Raw genomic sequence first — 16153 nt, forward strand, 5'->3', positions numbered from 1 at the left:
TAGCTAAGTAAATGACCTCAAGCTGTGCCGAGGCCAACTTTGATACCCTCTTCCTCTGGGGGAGATTAGCGCATTAAAGGCTCTGAACCTAACAAGCGGTGACACACACTTGTGATCCCAGCAACTCAACTGTGGAGGCCGAGGCAGGAGGATTGTAAGGTTGAGGCCAGCCTCAGCAATTTAGTGAGGCCCTAAGCAACTTAGAGAGACCTTGTCTCAAAAAATAAAAAGTTATGGGGGTGTGGCTCAGCGGTAAAGTGCCCCTGGGGTCAATCCCTACCACCAAAAAGAAAGAGGGGAAGGAAAGAAGGAAGAAAAAGAGAGAGAGAAAGGAGGCTCTGAGAAGTCCTGAAATCAGGACCACCCAGGGCAAGGGGGTTAGCAGACAAGCTGAGTAACCAGCATACTGGCCTACAGTCCACCAGGCCTCTAGGAGTGTGACCGGGGCTCGGGAGCCCTGTCTGTCCGTCAGTCAGTGGACAGCTGTTTATCAGTCGGCCCTTGGGCATAAGGGACCCACAAGACGTGAGCCTGTGTGTGGGGAGCGCCTTCCCTGGGAAAGAAGGTAACTACCACACCGTGGCCCTTGCTCCAGAGGAGACCAGCTGGGGAGCTTGGGGACCTGGAAGGAAGAGACCTCTCTCCCTGCCTGCGTTCCCAGGAAGGGCGGCAGACAGTGACGGTCATGGGGTTTTGGAGTGTGAATAGGAGTTCTCCAAGAACAGCCCCCGGAGAGTGAAAGGCCTTGAAAGCCAAGCCCAGGAGCCTGGGTGTGGGCCTGGTGGACAGAGAGTGACAGAGGTCAGGACCCCGAGAAGGAACCTGTGGGGCGTGGGAGGGAAACCTGGGGCCTGGGGCGGCGGGTGCAGGGAGGAGGAGGTGCAGGCATCTGGGCCAAGGAGGCCCGAGCTGCGTTTTCTTTCCCAGTGCTGGGGCTCAAACCCAGGACCTCACATGTGCTGGGCAAAGGCTCTCCCTCCGAGCTGCCTCTCCAGCCCCTCGCAGCTGCGTGGAAGTGACAGCACATCTGACGGGACAGGAAGAAGGACTTTCAGGCATGGCTAACCCAGGGGCTCAGACAGTACTGTCAGAGATCTAGCCGCAATCCCAGTGATCGAAGGATCGGGATGTTTCCACTGGGTGGGGTTCAGGTCAGGCCTGCTCCAGCTGCCTGCTCTGCATCTGGGGAAGGAAGCAGTTCCTCAAAGGAACCTCAGGATGCTGTTAGCGGGGGAAGAGAGTTGCCAGGGAGGAAAAAGCAACACGCGCCGCTGAGGATGGTGATGGCTGCTGGAAGATGGGTCCTTCCCAGCCCAGGGCCCGTGGACTCGGCAGCTGAGCCAAATGACTGAGGGCTGGTGTAGACGGGGTGGGCATCCTGGGGAAAACAGGCCCAGAAGTGAGGCCTGAGCAATGGGTAGGACCTGGGCAGGTGGAGTGGGCACTGCGGAGAACAGGTGTGCAGGGGAGGGCTGATGAAGGGCAGTGGACGGAGGTGGAGCCCTAGCTAGATGCTGGACATCCTGAAGGCCATGCCCCTCAGACCTGGCTGCTGGTTCTCAGAATCTACAGGTCTGGGAAACAGCAGCCGTGCTGCTCAACAACCATCTATGGCTCCCTGTGATCCACCTGGTGGGGGGTCCAAAAGCCTGGCCAGGTACTCAAGGCTGCAGCATGCCTACTGCACAGACTGACCATCCTCTGCCCTCCCGGGGAGACGTGCCCACCACCCTCAGACAACCACTACCTGCTGCACCTCCATGCTGCCCACCACACTGCCCTGCGGACTGGCCCTGGGGCCCTGAAGGCCAGTCAGCGCTCTCAACCCCCCGGAGGCCATGGCGGGAATGGGCCTCCTCTGACCCTCGAGCCTGGAGGCTTTATGTTGGTTAGTGGGTTTGTTATCCCCAGCCAACTGGCCTGATATGACAGGGGGATGGCAACAGGCCCGGGCCCTGGAGCCAGGCAGAGCAGATTCAAATTCCCCCTCTGCCCCTCACTAGCCGGGTGACGCTGGGCACACCATTTAACTTCTCCTTGGCGACATCTCTGACCTCTCAAATATGAACAGGGCTTCATAGGAAGCTTACATGTTGTAGGTACAAAGTTCCCGGCGCATAGTAGGCCCTCAGGCGGCTCTCATTATTTTTGTTCGACTTATGTCTGTGGACCCCTCTATGAGCTTAGGCCAGACAGAGGCCACGTGTGGTCTTTCCTGATCTCCCAGTGCTGGGCAAATAGTAGGGGGTTTGTGGGGGTTCACCTCCGGGGCAGAACCATGCTCCCCGCTGCATGAGTGAGGCTGCAGGGAGGCCCTGAGGGTCCCACCCTTTCCCGACACTGACCCAGTGAGCTGCAGAGCCAGCACCCAGCATCAATAAATTACCTGGGAGTTCAGGTGACGGACAGATCCAGTGTCAGCTCCTTTGTCCTGCAGGGAGGACAGGCCCTGGGATCCCCCTTTGAGAGCCTCCCCCACCAAGGGCTCCATCCGAATGACAGCCTTGCTCCCAGGGCACCTACAGTGTCCAGGCCCCGTCTGGGCCCGTGACCCCACACTTGACGGACACCTCACAAGATTCTACCAAGCAGGTACGAGCCCCGGGTGACAGACGAGGAGACCAGGCTCACGGAGGGGGGTGAGCCTCCCGTGGCTCCCTGCCGGGTCTGGTTGTGACACACAGGCCCTCCACGCACTCAGGGTCCCTCGGGCGGACGTCTGCTGTGTGCCGGGCACCATTCTGGACATCGGAGATCCTGCCGTGAACCTGAAGGAGTCCCTGTCCCATGGGGACACACATCCCAGTGGGTGAGGGATCAGAAACAGGAAGCAAACACCTCTGGGTTGTAGAGGAGGAGACGGGAAGGTGACCCCGCAGGCCAAACCGAGTCACTGGGGGAGGGGACGTGCTGTCCAAGGAGCCATCGAGGAAGGCCCCTCTGGGGGAGTGACATTGAAGAGAAATCCCTGAACAAGTCAGTTCCTGTGCCCACGAGCAGCGTGGCACGGGCTGTGGGCGGAGTGGGGTCCTTTCCTTTCTCTTTGCCCTGACTACCTCCATCTTATCATCCGGGGCACCCTTAAGGTGGGGCTTTCCAGAGATGCTCAGTGAGTTCCCGGCCCGTGTTCTCCTGGCACCCTTTAGTTTTTAATTTCTCAATCTGTTTGTCATGATCTCTTATAAATCAGCTGAGCCAGGCGCAGTGGTGCACACCCGTAATCCCAGTGACTCAGGAGGCTGAGGCAGGGGGATTGTGAGTTTGAGGCCAGCCTCCCCAATGTAGTGAGGCCCTGTGTCAAAATAAAAATTTAAAAAGGTGGGAGTGTTGCTCAGTGATAAAGTGTTCCCATCCCCAGCATCAAAATAAATAAATAAATAAATGATAAATAAATAAAACCTTCAGGATGTCTGGGGCCCTGTCCATCTTGTTCATTACCATATTCCCACCCTGCACAGTGTCTGACATACAGAAGACTCTGGAACAAATGATGGAATGAGTGGCAGGTGACATCGTGATGACAGGAGCTAGCATTTATTGGGGGTTCATTCTCACAACAACTCTGTGAGCTAGGGATCGTTATCAATATCCCCATTTTACTGGTGTTGAAAACCAAGCCTTAGCAACTTGTGTCACCGATGGAGGTGACATAAACCCATAAGGAGGAACCCAGTAAATGATGGCAATCCAGCTGACGGTGGGGCCCGCAGGGTCGTGCGGTGATGAGTGCTCCGGTCTGATACCTCCTTGGTGAGAACCAGCCTGTCCGCTCGTTCCTTTATTCAGTAACTATTTTTTAATTCTCAGCCTGGTGCTGGGTTCTGGCAGTAAGGAGGTGACCAAGCATCCAGTGCAAGGATAGGGAAAATCAGGGGACTTTGAGTGACCAGAGGAAGTCCCTGAACCGACCTGAAGGGTCAGGGAGCCTTTCGGGATGTGGGGGTATGGAGTGGCAGCGGGTGACTGGGCACTCTGCAGCGGGAGGTGCTTGGCAGAAGCCCATGAGGAGGTGACACCAGCCCTGGCATTGGGACCACCCCTCCCCGAGGTCCTGGGGCTTCCTCGTTCCTCCCAGTCCTTTGGTGCACAGGCTCCTGGGGGCACCTGTCATGTCCCCTTCACCCCCACCTGAAACTTCCGGTGAGCTGGCTCACGATCACCTTGAAGCCGGGTTGCAGACGGTCCTGCTCATCTGGACCCCGGTAGAGCTCAGCAAAAGGCAGGTGATCCAGGCCACAACAGGCAAAGACCGTCACCAGCATGAGCCTCGTCCCTTCTGTAGGACCCAGCATCCCTGTCAACGGAGCTCCGCGAGCCAGCGTGTTAACCGTGACATTGGAAGTGATGTGAGCCCCGGGGGTCTGGACCTCCCCTGGACGTCTGGACTAAGGGTTTAGAAATCACCCAGGGCGCCCATTGGCCTCGGGTTCCTGGGCACCGACTCTGTTTCCAGACATTTTGGCAGGTGTCTGGAAAGGGAGGGAGAGGAGCCGTTGTCCCCTAGGCCGTGACTGCCCCCTGCATAAGCTGGGCGCTGTGGAGACTTGTCCCCACCCCGCATGCTCTGTGGCAGGTCCCCTCCTAAAACATGCCGCTGACACTGACAGGCCTGAGGTCCAGCGGCCTGTTTCTGCGGAAGGCGGGAAGGGCTGCAGCCGTCCATGCCACTCCTCGGCTAGGCCTCCTCCCCTCTCCCCAGCGCCTCTTGGGACAGGGGGCTGGCACGGGCCTGGTGCAGAGCAAGCAGCCGCCGGGAGGAGAAATAGGCCTCTGTCCTTAAGTCCCCTGACCACAGAGCCCTGGACCACTGCAGCAGCCCTCTCCCCTGGTTGAAGCTCACTGATGGCTTCCACGTGTCCTGGATGCCACCCACGGTCCCCCCCATGGTCCTCCAGACGCCCACCTCATCCCTCCCCGCCCACTGCAGCCTAACTACCCGGCCTCCTTCCAGCTTCCGGAAAATGCCATCTCTTCTGGCCTCAGGGCTCTTGACCTTGCTGTTCCCTGTGCCTGAAATTCTCTTTGCTCAGACCTCAGCACGGCTGGCTCCTTGAAACTTGTCACTGAAGTCACTGTTCCCATGCTACTTCCTCAGAGGGGTCTCCCCTGGTCCCCCTAGGAAAAGCATCCTCCCCATTTCCATCATCGTCCCCTCCCCATGACTGATGCCCGTGTGCTCGATGGTCATCTTCCCCCACTCACTGGTGAGTTCTAGAGGGACAGAGAGGCCTTGGGGAGCCAGGAGCATACCCCAGCGCCTGCTGCACAATGGCCGCACAGCAGATATGTATTGAATGAAATGCAAAAAAAAAAAAAAAAAAAAAGGATTGAGAGAGCTCCTCGCCCTCCCTCTGCAACTCCACGAAGGAAGAAATGGCATTTATTGGGCACCTGTTATACGCCAGGCACCCCCTTGAATCTTTATTTCTATTCTCTAGGTGACAAGGTCAGCATCTGATCACCCCACGGAGTTCACCTGGCAAAAGGCGGACTGATGGGCTCGTTCATTCAGGAAGCAGCGGCGCGCACCTGTGAGCACGAAGAACGCCCTGGCAGATAGTCGTCAGGATCCACTCCCAGCCTGTGGCACCTTACCCAGGCCCGTGTTCTCCCCACTGTACACGCTGTGCCTCCTCCAAGCCGGATCTCAGCCCAAGATTGGCAACCGGGTTCTTAGATTCTAAGATGCAGTCAAAGACCCACACTGGAGAGAGAGCTGGTCTGGCTGAGTGGTTGCTGAAGTGGACCTTGGAACTGGGCAGTGACCTAGGCTCAAAAGAGGACCCTACTTCCTAGGCAACGGGGTGCCCTTGCTGACAGGGATCCTGGCCATTGCGAGGCTGGGGCACTTTTGTTCTCAGGAAGGGAATCAGCGGGAGGGGTATTGTCAAGGGACACGCTGGAAAAGTCAGAGCAGGGGCTTCCAAATCATGCAGAAGCCCCTGTATTCCTGAGCCTGGTGGCCGTTAAGTAACACCTTCCCTTCTCGGAGCTGCAGTGGTCATCTCTTTAAAGGGGGCATCCAACATGGATCCAAAAAGAGCTCTTGGGAAAATAAAGAGGAAAAATGACTGTGGAGTTGTTGGTGTATATAAAGTAACATGGAAATGTAAATTATCTAAAAATAATCTCTTATGTGAAAATGCAGAGAAAGGTTGGGACTTGGAAGACCTCTTAGGTTCTTCCAGCATTTATTGGCACCTACTGTGTGCCAGGTGCTGTGCTAGGGCCTGGAAATATAGGGATGAGTCAGATATGGGCTTGAGCATCTGGGGCTCCCAGTCTTCCCCTGGGGGAAGCAAGCCAGGCATGTGCAGTGTGGGGCTCCCTCTCTGCAGGGTGACAGGGGAAGACTTGGTGTGTGATATGGTAGCAGGTGCCAGACAGAGCTAAGCTGAAACCCACTCCTCCATTCTTTTTGGCCTTGAGCAAGTTGGGGTACCTCTCCGAGCCCCAGCCCTTCATCTCTACAATGGGCATGTCTCTTGTCTCTCAGTTGCCAGAGCATGGCACAGTACCCCCAAAGATTTTGGGGGTGAGGTAGCCAGTAGTTCCTAGGCAGAAAATGGCCCTGCACTGGCTAAAATCTGGGGCAAAGCTCTTGAGTGGAGACTTGTCTTCAAGAATGGCCTCCGAACATAGGCAGACCCCCGGGGACAACAGGGAGAGAAGCACAGCGATTCTTCATGACCTGTTAAGAAAGGAGGGCAGGAATCCTGGGGAATTGGCCCATGCCTTTATTAATGTTGGTAATTTCATTAGAGGGAGGGGGCCGGCTCTACCCAAGGTCAGATCCGCTCAGGTAGGAGGGGCATATGAGGCCACCTGAGTTTATGCAGCTAGAAATTCGAGCCCAAGGTGCACCCAGGAGGACAGGGTGTCCCAGGATGGGTTTGTGGGTATGTCGAGGGCCTTCGGAGTCACGATGGGGCTGCCCCAGAGCTGCGGGACCCTCAGAAGCCAGGCCGGCCAAACTTTGGGGAATTCGGGGAGGCGAAAGGAGAGGATGTTTGGGGTCCCCCGAAGGGTAGCGGTTTGGGGTTCCCCAGGGGAACACTGTGCTTCTGGCACTGGCTGACAAAAGAAAGGTCAGGCCAGTTGCCGGAGGGCGGGAGAGAGGGAAGGAGGGGAGCTTGTCCTATACTGCCCCGGCTGGGCTAAATCCGGCAGGGCCACCCTGGGAGGCCCGGACGCTGGTGGCTGGGCCAAGGTCGGTGCCCTACTACCTGCGGGACCGCTGGGTCCCGGCGGAGCGCGGCCTGCGAGGCTCCGGGTCCGGCTGGCCAGATGGAACGCGGCCCCTGGGCTGGGCACTGCGCGCCTGCGGCTGCTGCCCTCCCGGCGGCTGCGGGTGCTGCTGCCCCCGCGCCCCCAGGGGCCGGGCCGGGCGGGGGCTGGGCCCGGCGCGCGGGCGCGGGCGGGAGGGGGGGCGGGCGGCGGCGAAGGCTGCGCCGCTCTAACAGGTGGGATCCCGCGGCGTGGTGGAGGCGGGCGCGGGAGGAGGAGGAGGAGGAGGAAGAGCAGCGGCAGCGGGAGCCTGAGCAGGAGCAGGATGAGCCGCGCAAGCTGACAGCCACCGCTGCCGCCCGCGCCCAGGCTCCGTCTCGCTCCCCGCGCCCGGGGCCGCTCCCCGCCTCCCGCCTCCCCCGGCCGCCCGCGGGGCGGCCCGCCCCCTCTGCACCTCCGGGCCCGGAGCTGCCTCCATCGCTCCTGCATCCCGGCCGGGGGGAGGAGGAGGCGGAGCAGGAGGCGAGCCGGAGCCGCCGCCGCCAACGCCGCCGCCGCCGCCGCCGCCCGAGCAGGACAGAGCGCGCCGCAGCCCCGCGCGTCCGGCCGCCGCCCGCGCCCATCAAGCAGCCGCGCCGGAGCCACACCGCGGGACAGCCCCGGCCGCGGCGCGCCCTAGCCCGGCCCGGCCCAGCCCAGCCCAGTCCCAGCACCGGGCGGCCCGGTGGCCGGCCCGCCCCCGAGGGCGCCGGGCGCGGCGGGAGGATGCCGAAGCCGACGCTGCTGCTGCGCGGGGGCTGGGAGCGCGAGCGCAGCCCCGGAGACTCGGAGCTGGGCCGCCAGTTCCGGGACTGGTGCCTGCGCACCTACGGCGACTCGGCCAAAACCAAGACGGTGACACGCAGCAAATACCAGCGGATCGCCGAGGTCCTGCAGGGCGGCGGCGGGACCGGCACGGGCAGCGGCCCCGCGGCGGGCGAGAAAGGCAAGTTCCAGTTCTGGGTGCGCTCCAAGGGCTTCCGCCTGGGCAGCGGCCGGGAACCCAAGATGGGCCAAGTGGTGTATGTGCCAGTCAAGACGGGCTCGGTGAGTGCGCGCGAGGCGGCCGCGGGCCAGTCCCGCCGCGGGGCTCTGGGAGGGCGGGGGCGGGGTGGGGGTGTGGATGTGTGTCCGAACGCATATTCCAGAGGTTGTCCGTGTGTCTGGCCCACCCGAGGCGCACGCGCCCCTGCTCACCAGCCCTCCCTGGCCCGCGCTCCGGGTTTGGGGCGACCCTGCCCCCCTTTGCGGCCGCTGCCCCGGCCGTGGCCGTGCCGGGCGGGCTGTCCCGGGCTGCTCACCCCAGCGTGTTCCGTCCTCCCGTCCCTTCCCCCCGCCAGCAGGCGGCTGCTCCGAAGCCCGAGCCTCCCCCCCCCGCCCGCCCCGGGGCTGCCTGTCCCGGGCGCCTCGCGCTCCCGCCCCCGGGCCCGCTGGGCGGTGTGTGTGTGTGTGTGTGTGTGTGTGTGTGTGTGTGTGTAGGGTGGTGCCGCGGGGGTGGGGAGGCCGGGGCAGCCACGGGACGGGGAGTCCGCTGGGCCTCCCAGCGCCAGGGGAGGGGGCCAGCCGGGGCACTGTCGCCCCGACCCCACCCGGCGCTGGCCCGGGGAGGGGCGGCCCGAGCCGCAGCCTGGCGCAGGAGCAGCCTCCCGCGGGTGGGTGGGGCGCCCCTCCGCCCCCCGGGCCCCTCGCTCCCCCTCCCTGGGACGGGGGCGGCCTGACCTATCCATCCCCTCCCCTCCCCCGTCCCCGGGGCCGGCCCGGTCCGGGCGGGGTGGCGTGGGGGAGGGGGCGGGGAACCGCAGCCGCCGAAAGGGAGGAGGCAGGCGGCCGGGCGGGGGCGTCCCCTCCGGCCCGGGGCGCCCTGGAGAGGGCGTGCGGCGCGGGCCCCGCGGCTCCCCCGCCGGGACCTCATTGTTCTGCAGAGGGTGGGGGCTGGGGGGGCCGGCCGCTCCCCGGGCGCTGCTGAGCTTTGAACTTTCCGTCGCCGAGACCCTCCGGTAGTGCGTTGCGCCCCCGGCCCGGCCCGGCCCGGCAGGGCTCGCCTCCCTCCCTGCCTCCTCCCGCCCCGGCCTCGCCCGGCCGGAGCGCGAGAGCGGGGCCGCCCCGCGCCGGCCTCCCTCCCTCCCTCGCTCCCCCGCTACCCCCTCCGCGCTCCTCCCCCGTCCGGCCCGCCCGCCCCGCGCTCAGCCCTGTCCCCGGCCGGAGCGGGCTCTTCACACACAATTGATTCGGTCGTTACGAAAAGTGCACTTGTCCCCTCCCCCTCCCCCTCCGGCGGCCGCCCGGCCCGGCCCACGGGGTGAGGGGGCCGCGAGGGAGGGAGGCGGGAGCCGGGGAGCAGATCCGGAGGCGCCTCCCCCCGCGCCCAGGGGACGGGGCTGCAGGCCGCGGGGAGTGGGGAGCCGCGAGCGCGGAGGGCGGGCGGCCCATCTGCGAGGAGCGCTGATAACCGCGCCGCTGCCGCTGCGGCCGCCAGCAGCCCATCTGCGCCGCTGCCGCCTCCGGCCGGACCGGGAACAGGGGGCAGGGCCCAGGGGCGCGCCCCGGCCGCGTTCCCGGAGCGGGAGGCTGGGGCAGTGTCCCACGGGCGCGAGTCAGAGAGCTCTCGGCCGAAATCAGTACTCTCCCCCATACCCAGGGAGTCTGGGTCATTGTCCCCTCCTCCGATGGAGTCCAAGACCCCTCCCCCAGCCCAAATCAGTGCCCACTTGCTCATTTGGGGAGGTGGGTCATTGCCTCCCCCAGCCTGGGTCAGCCCTCCCCACCCTGACAGTCTGGCACCCTCCTGTGTTCTCCCATCCTAGGACAGTGCACCCTGCCTGAAGGTGGCTTATTTCAGGTCAGTGACCCACCAGGTGGTTGGCTGGGTCTATGCCCCCATCCTAGGTCAGTGCCCTCTGCCTTCAGGGCTTCCCAGGCCAGTGCCCCACCCACCCTTCCTCCTGTTTGTCCCTCCTGGAGGAGCTGAGTCTTGACCCAACCTCCTCTCAGTCTGGGGCAGGAGCCTGGGTGGATCCACTCCTGGAGTAGGGTGGGGACCCCCCACCTGGCAGCTGGCTCACTAGCCGCTTAACCTGTCCCTTAGGGAGTAGGTATGGTGTTGCAATCTGTCCATCCCCTTATCCCGCAGCTGTCAAGGCAGAGCGCTACCTCCCTCCACCTATCCAGGCCACATGCTGAAAACTGGGTGCTAAGCCTGGGCTCCAGGTCCCACCAGCCCAGCCAGGAGCTTCAGATCCTTCTCGAGGCCCATGCCAAGCCACCCAGCCTGCCTCTGGCAGCCGGGGCCTGGCAAGCCTCTGTTGGCTCTCAGTCCAATAATAAGCCCTCCCCAAGGGACCACCTGCCTGGGAGGCAGAGGAAGGGGACCCAGGCCTGGGCTGCTGGGAGGGACAAACACAACAGACCTGCCCTCCTGTGACAGCCTGCCCCTCGAGCTCCCCACTCCAGCCCGCCTGGCCTGCTGTCCCCAGAGGGCCTGTTAGTTACCTGCTACTTGCCCAGCCAGCCCCGAGAGATGCCCAGAGTCCTGCCACCCCCATCTCCAAGTACCTTCCTGGGGCTCGGTTATTCTTTTTATATTTCCATTTTCCTTTTCACTGATCCGAGAGGAACAAATCCTGCTGGGAATTCTGGGGCAGTCATGGCCTCTTCCTGGGAGGGACTGAATGGGACCTTCTCTGAAAGGTGCAAAGGACATTCCTTACCTTCGCTGGCCTATGCGTGTGCGCACGCGCACACACACACACACACACACACAATTAAAGTTGGCATCGCCTCTGGTGTCAGTTGGGGGAGATCCTGTAGTGTTGTCCTGGGTGGATTTTTGTGAAGGTCATTGGGCCATAAACCTTTGTGGAAGGCATTTTCTTGTTACCTACAGGCCTGGTGGTGGGCACTGGCCACTGGGGTGGGTGTGGCTTGGTGCCCGGTCCTCCTTGGGCTCCCAGCTGGTGGGGGAGGCTGTCATAGCTGAAGATGTGATAAAGAAGCCCCGGAGAGAGGGCAGGCTGGCGGAAAAATGTCAGGGAAGAGGGGGCGTGGGAGTTGGGGCATCCAGCTGCCCCCTCATGGCCTGGGTCCCAAGGGTGACCCTGGTGTGTCATCTCCCTTCCTGGTGGCTCTCTGGCTGCCCCCACCCTGGGCCCCCTTTCCTCCCCCAGAGCCATATGCGGTGGTGCAGTGGCCAAGGCCCTTCCCTCGTCCTGGCCGGCCGGCTGGCTGCGGGTCGATGATCTGACACCACTTGTCCTGTCCCATCTGGCCCTGAGCTTTTCTGGGTGTGTGTGACAAAGGCTTAATCTGTCCGGACGGGCCCTGGGTGGAGAGGAGGACGAAGGGAATTACAGTCCGCAGGGCCTCCTGCAGCTGGGGCCCGAGTGGGGGTGGGGCGGGGCTGGACAGGGGCAGGAGAAGCCCCGGGGTGTGTGTGTGTGGGGGGGGTAAGTTGGTCTTCAGTTTGCAGGTTGTCACAGGAAGTGGAAGGTGGAGTTGAAGACTGAGGAGAGGAGGGCGGAGTCCTCATGGGGCGCTCTTGGGGATAAGATCTTTTTATGACAAGAGCCAGCCGGGCCTCCTGGCTGGGCAAAGCCTGTTTAGGATTCATTATTTCTTGCATTTGGCTGTTTGGGCCACCATGGGCTGCCAAGCAGTCGAAGCGAACCCCAGTTCTGTTTGAATGTCAACCACAAAGTGAACCAGTACTTTCCTTTTCCCCTGGACTCTCCGAGTGGACTGGGACCCTGGGCCAGCTGTCAGTTCCTAGGACCAGAGCCCCCAAGGGGAGAGATGTTCTGAGCCCAACGGTACCATCTTCTAGATGGGAAAGCTGAGGCCTGGGGGGAGGGTCAGTCTCCATTGGTAGGACTGGAATGGAGGTCTCTGTTCCGCTGTGGGGGCCTGTCACGTGCCAGGAGTCCCACCATGAGAGCCCCATTCCTCAAGGGGAACCTCTGGGATTGGCCAGCTCTGCTCTCCACCCCAGGCTTTTGCAGGCTGGACCCCAGGTGTTCCACTGGCCAAATTGACTAATGGTGGTCTTTTCCCAGTTTGCAGACAGCGTTCATTTAGTGGAAAGCGTTTTCACAGCCTTAAGTCTTTCTCCCCAGAGCTTTCGTGTAAACCTTTGGCACCTGCGGCCGCTGGTCTGGGTGGGAAAGGGCCTCTGACTTAGCACTGTGTAATGCACACTGTGACCTTCGGTTGAATACCTTAGTGTTTCCTGGTTTTCCTCAAATCATCACCACATCGACCATTTCTGAGTCACCTACCGTGGTGCCTGTCACTGTGCTGAGGAGCTGCTGTGCACCAGCTGTGAAAATCCTGCAGCCGCCCAGCGGTCAGCACTGCGGCGACTGCCATCTGTCCGTGGAGTAAGCTGAGGCTTGGGGAGGTAGGGTACCCCCTGGGCCGTGCCACAGACAGGGCCATCTCTGAGCCTGGGAACCTCCTCGTGTGCGTCTCCCCTCTGACCCGGAGGTGTCTTGCCACCTGGTCTAATTTGAAAGGGTACGCCCTTCGTGACAAACTTTCAGTCCTTTACCCTTTCGTCTGAATCAGTTTGGAAGCCATCCCTCAGGTCAAGATGTCTGTGGTCACAGGCGTCGTAGAGGATGTCTGGGGGCCTTCTTGGGGCTCCCTAGGATGGGATGGGGTAAGGAGGGGGACGTTATCCTCAGCTCCAGGGAACTTTGTGGAAAAGATGTCTGGCTGAGGCCCACGCCGCTTTCCGCGAGTGCACGAGCAGCCGTTCTGTCCTTAGCCTGCGTTCTGTGGGTGATGTGGGCCTGGAGGGTCTGCGGAGGCCGCATTTTGGAGTCCAGGCCATGCTCCGGGGTCTGCCTTTCCGTCCGGCTCCTTCTGGCTCCTGGTTGCTGTGCTAGGGCTGGGGACAGGGTGAAAGCCATGGATGGCCGGTTCTCCCTTGGCTAAAACCCGTGGTGACAATCCCCTCCTTGGTGGCCTCTGTAGTCTGCCTTTCTGTCCCAACTGTCTAGAAAGCCAGGACCCCCCCTTGGGGACCCTGAAAATGCTACTGGGAGGGCTGGGGGCACGGATCCTGGGGCTGGGACTATTCAGGGGCCGAGGGCGAGGTCCTTGGGCAAACCTGGGCTTCCCCACCGTGGTGCTATTGGTTGAGGGCTGTGCACGGGCACGTGTGCCCACGGGATAGGACAGGGGTGTGTGCGTGTGTGTGTGTGTGAGGGTGCACAGGATGGCCTGTGTGGGTGTGCTTGAGCCCGCGCTGTCCTCGTGCAGGCTGGGAACGCTGGCGGGGACGTGTGCCTGGGGCAGGGTGTGTGTGGTGGAGGGGACCAGCCGGGGCACTAGTGTGGTCGGGAGTGTCTGGGTCGGCAGATGTGGGAGCACAGGCGTGACTGTGGGTGCACACATGTGGAAGCTCTGATTGACCCACGTGTGTGGCTGGCAGTGCGGTGCTCATGGGGCGTCCGTCGGTCATGGCAGGTCAGCCCAAGCCGCTGCCCTGGCCCTCCCCAGGCTCTCGGCAGCCAAAGCCTGGGGTGAGGGAGGGAGTGGCAAGAGGGGGTGCCACACCCATGACAGCAGCCACCGCATCTGCTGGATCCTGTCCCCACCCCACCCCCAGCTTGTGACCTTTGCTGTGGTCATACAACAAAGCCCCAAGCCACATACCCTGGGGGCGGGGGAGGACAGGTCATTCTGGGAGAGGAGGCTCTGAACTTGAAAGGACAGGATTCACGGGATCCAGCTCAGCCACTTCCTTGCAACCCCGGGCAAGTAGCCAGCGGAGACTCCGAGTCTCAGTTTCCTCATCTGGAAAAGGGGCTCCAAAGGTCCATTTCTCGGCAAACTGTAAAGGCTCTGCTGTCATTTGAGGATGACATTCAAGGTCACCCTGCTAATTTGTGGCAAAGCCAGGCCTGGCCCCTGAGCCCCAAGGCAGGAGAAGGAGCAGAGAGAAGCTGGGTGACAGCCTGCAAGGTTGGTGACTTGTTAGAACAAGATCCCTCTTTGACATAGAGGGGAGATGAAGGGCTGGGGCTTTCGATCCACAGGGCTCTGGGTTCAAGTCCCAGCTGTGTCCTGTTCTCAATTTGGTCTTAATTTTTCTCCTCAGTAAAACGGAACTGATAATCAGATTTTTCTCATAGAATTGGTGTGAAAGTCAGTGTGTTAACACATGCAGGGACCTCCAAAGGTGGCAAGATTTAGGGACTGTCAGCTGCCTTGGGATCTTGCTGTACCTCAGTTTCCTTATCTGGAAAATGGGGATGTGATGAACGGTGTTGTGGGCCTTAAGGGGGACCGTAGGGACAGACACCCATGTTCCGGGTGTGTAGCAGGCAGTGGCGGTGGCAGTTCCCTGGGGATTTCTGGGTCTTCCAGCGCCACCAGGCACCCAGGACACCGTGCACTGAGTTGAGTGGACGGCTTTCCTCCGAGGTCCTCTCTCAGGCCAGGAAGGGTGCTGGGGCGGCTGAGGGTTTACCCAGGCCTGGCGGACATCTGCTGGGTGGGACGAGGCCCCCCCTCCCCGTGGGGTCCAAGTGATTTGCTGTGGGCACGCGAAGTGCCCTCTTCTCCAGGAGTGCCTCCCCAGGTGGGGGTGTGAGCACGTCTCCCAGTTTTCCCAGACCCTCCCCTCCCCTGGATTCTACTGGCAGATGAGGACCTGGTACCAGAGAGGCCAGGGACCCTCCCCATGGCCCACAGTGAGCAAGTGGCGGGGCTTGGGTGCCAGGGTTCTGTTGGCGCCCTCTAAGTCCCCACACGTGGAGCCGTGGTCCCCAGAGGACCGCTGGCAGCAGGATACCCTGGCCGTCCACCCCCTGTAGGCTCCGGAGTGTCCTCCAGGGCCCCCGGCGGCCCTCCACCTGCCTGTGCCCGGTCTGGCCGCCCCTTCCCCCGTCCCTCCCGGCCCATGTCAACCGCAGCTGCAGGCCGGGCCTGGCCTGGGCAGTGGCGGAGTGGGGGGCTGGGCCCATCTTCTTCCACCCCTGCAGCCTTCGTCCTCCCGGCTGCCCTGGGCCAGGAGCACCTCTGCTGCAGGTGGGGAAACTGAGGCAGGGGAGACCCTCCCCAGAAGCCACGAGCTGCAGAACTAGGTGGGAGCCAGAGGTGGCGGCACAGCCCACACCATTGACCCACTCGCTCTGTCCCTCATTGCCCTGCCCCTGCCCCCAGCCCAGCCACTCAGCCTCCCCCATCCCGAGCCCAGGAGTCATTCTGGACCCTTCCTCTTACCTCCTCTCCCTCCCCGTCCAGCCCATTTGCAAATCCTGTTGGTTCCACCTTCTGAATTCACCTGGGGCCCACCACTGCCCACTCCAGCCCTGCGCCACCTGCAAAGGCTTCAGCCTCCCACTGGGCTCCCTGTCTACCCTGGCCCAGAATCCCTTCTTCACTCAGCAGCCAGAGGAGACTTTGCAAAAAGCAAATTCTATTCTCCCCCTCCTCTGCTCAGAATCCTCCAAGGCCCCATCTCACCCCAGGCCAGAGTCAAAGTTTTCCCGGTGGCCTGTGGATTGCCCTGGCCTCTGTTCTCCCTTCATTCATTTGGCCTCACCCACACTGACCTTTTGCTGTTCTGTAAGTCCACCAAACACAGTCCTGCCCCAGGGCCCTTGCACTGGCTCTTTCCCCAGCCTGTATCACTCTGTGTCAGGATCTCTGCATGTCTAGCCTCCTTTCCTTCTTGAAGTCTTTGCTCAAATATTACCTCCTCAGAGAGGCCTCCCTGGTCACCAGTCAGGACCACCTTGGGTCCCTTAGATCCTGTCCCGCCTTTTTTTCTACTTATTTTTTTTCTCTGTCACCCTTATCAGCTCTTGACAGGATATTTCTTTCAATAGCTCTGTGTTTAGGATCCGTCTTCCCCAAGGCGGTGAGTGCCACGCGAGCACAT

At 61.8% G+C, this 16153-nt stretch overlaps 1 protein-coding gene across 1 annotated transcript in view; it reads left to right on the forward strand.

The window, feature by feature from the left end:
• Window positions 1-7992: 7992 nt before the first annotated feature.
• The window catches only part of NOL4L (nucleolar protein 4 like), a gene marked incomplete at its 5' end in the record, with an annotated part of 112312 nt that continues 104151 nt past the window's right edge, over window positions 7993-16153 (forward strand). The window contains one exon of the mRNA XM_081289173.1: window positions 7993-8313. Coding sequence (XP_081145299.1) covers window positions 7993-8313 — 321 coding nt within the window. The remainder of the gene's footprint in view (window positions 8314-16153) is intronic.

Source organism: Spermophilus citellus (assembly GCF_964194105.1).
Source record: "Spermophilus citellus genome assembly, chromosome: 4".
NCBI classification, from domain to species: domain Eukaryota; kingdom Metazoa; phylum Chordata; class Mammalia; order Rodentia; family Sciuridae; genus Spermophilus; species Spermophilus citellus.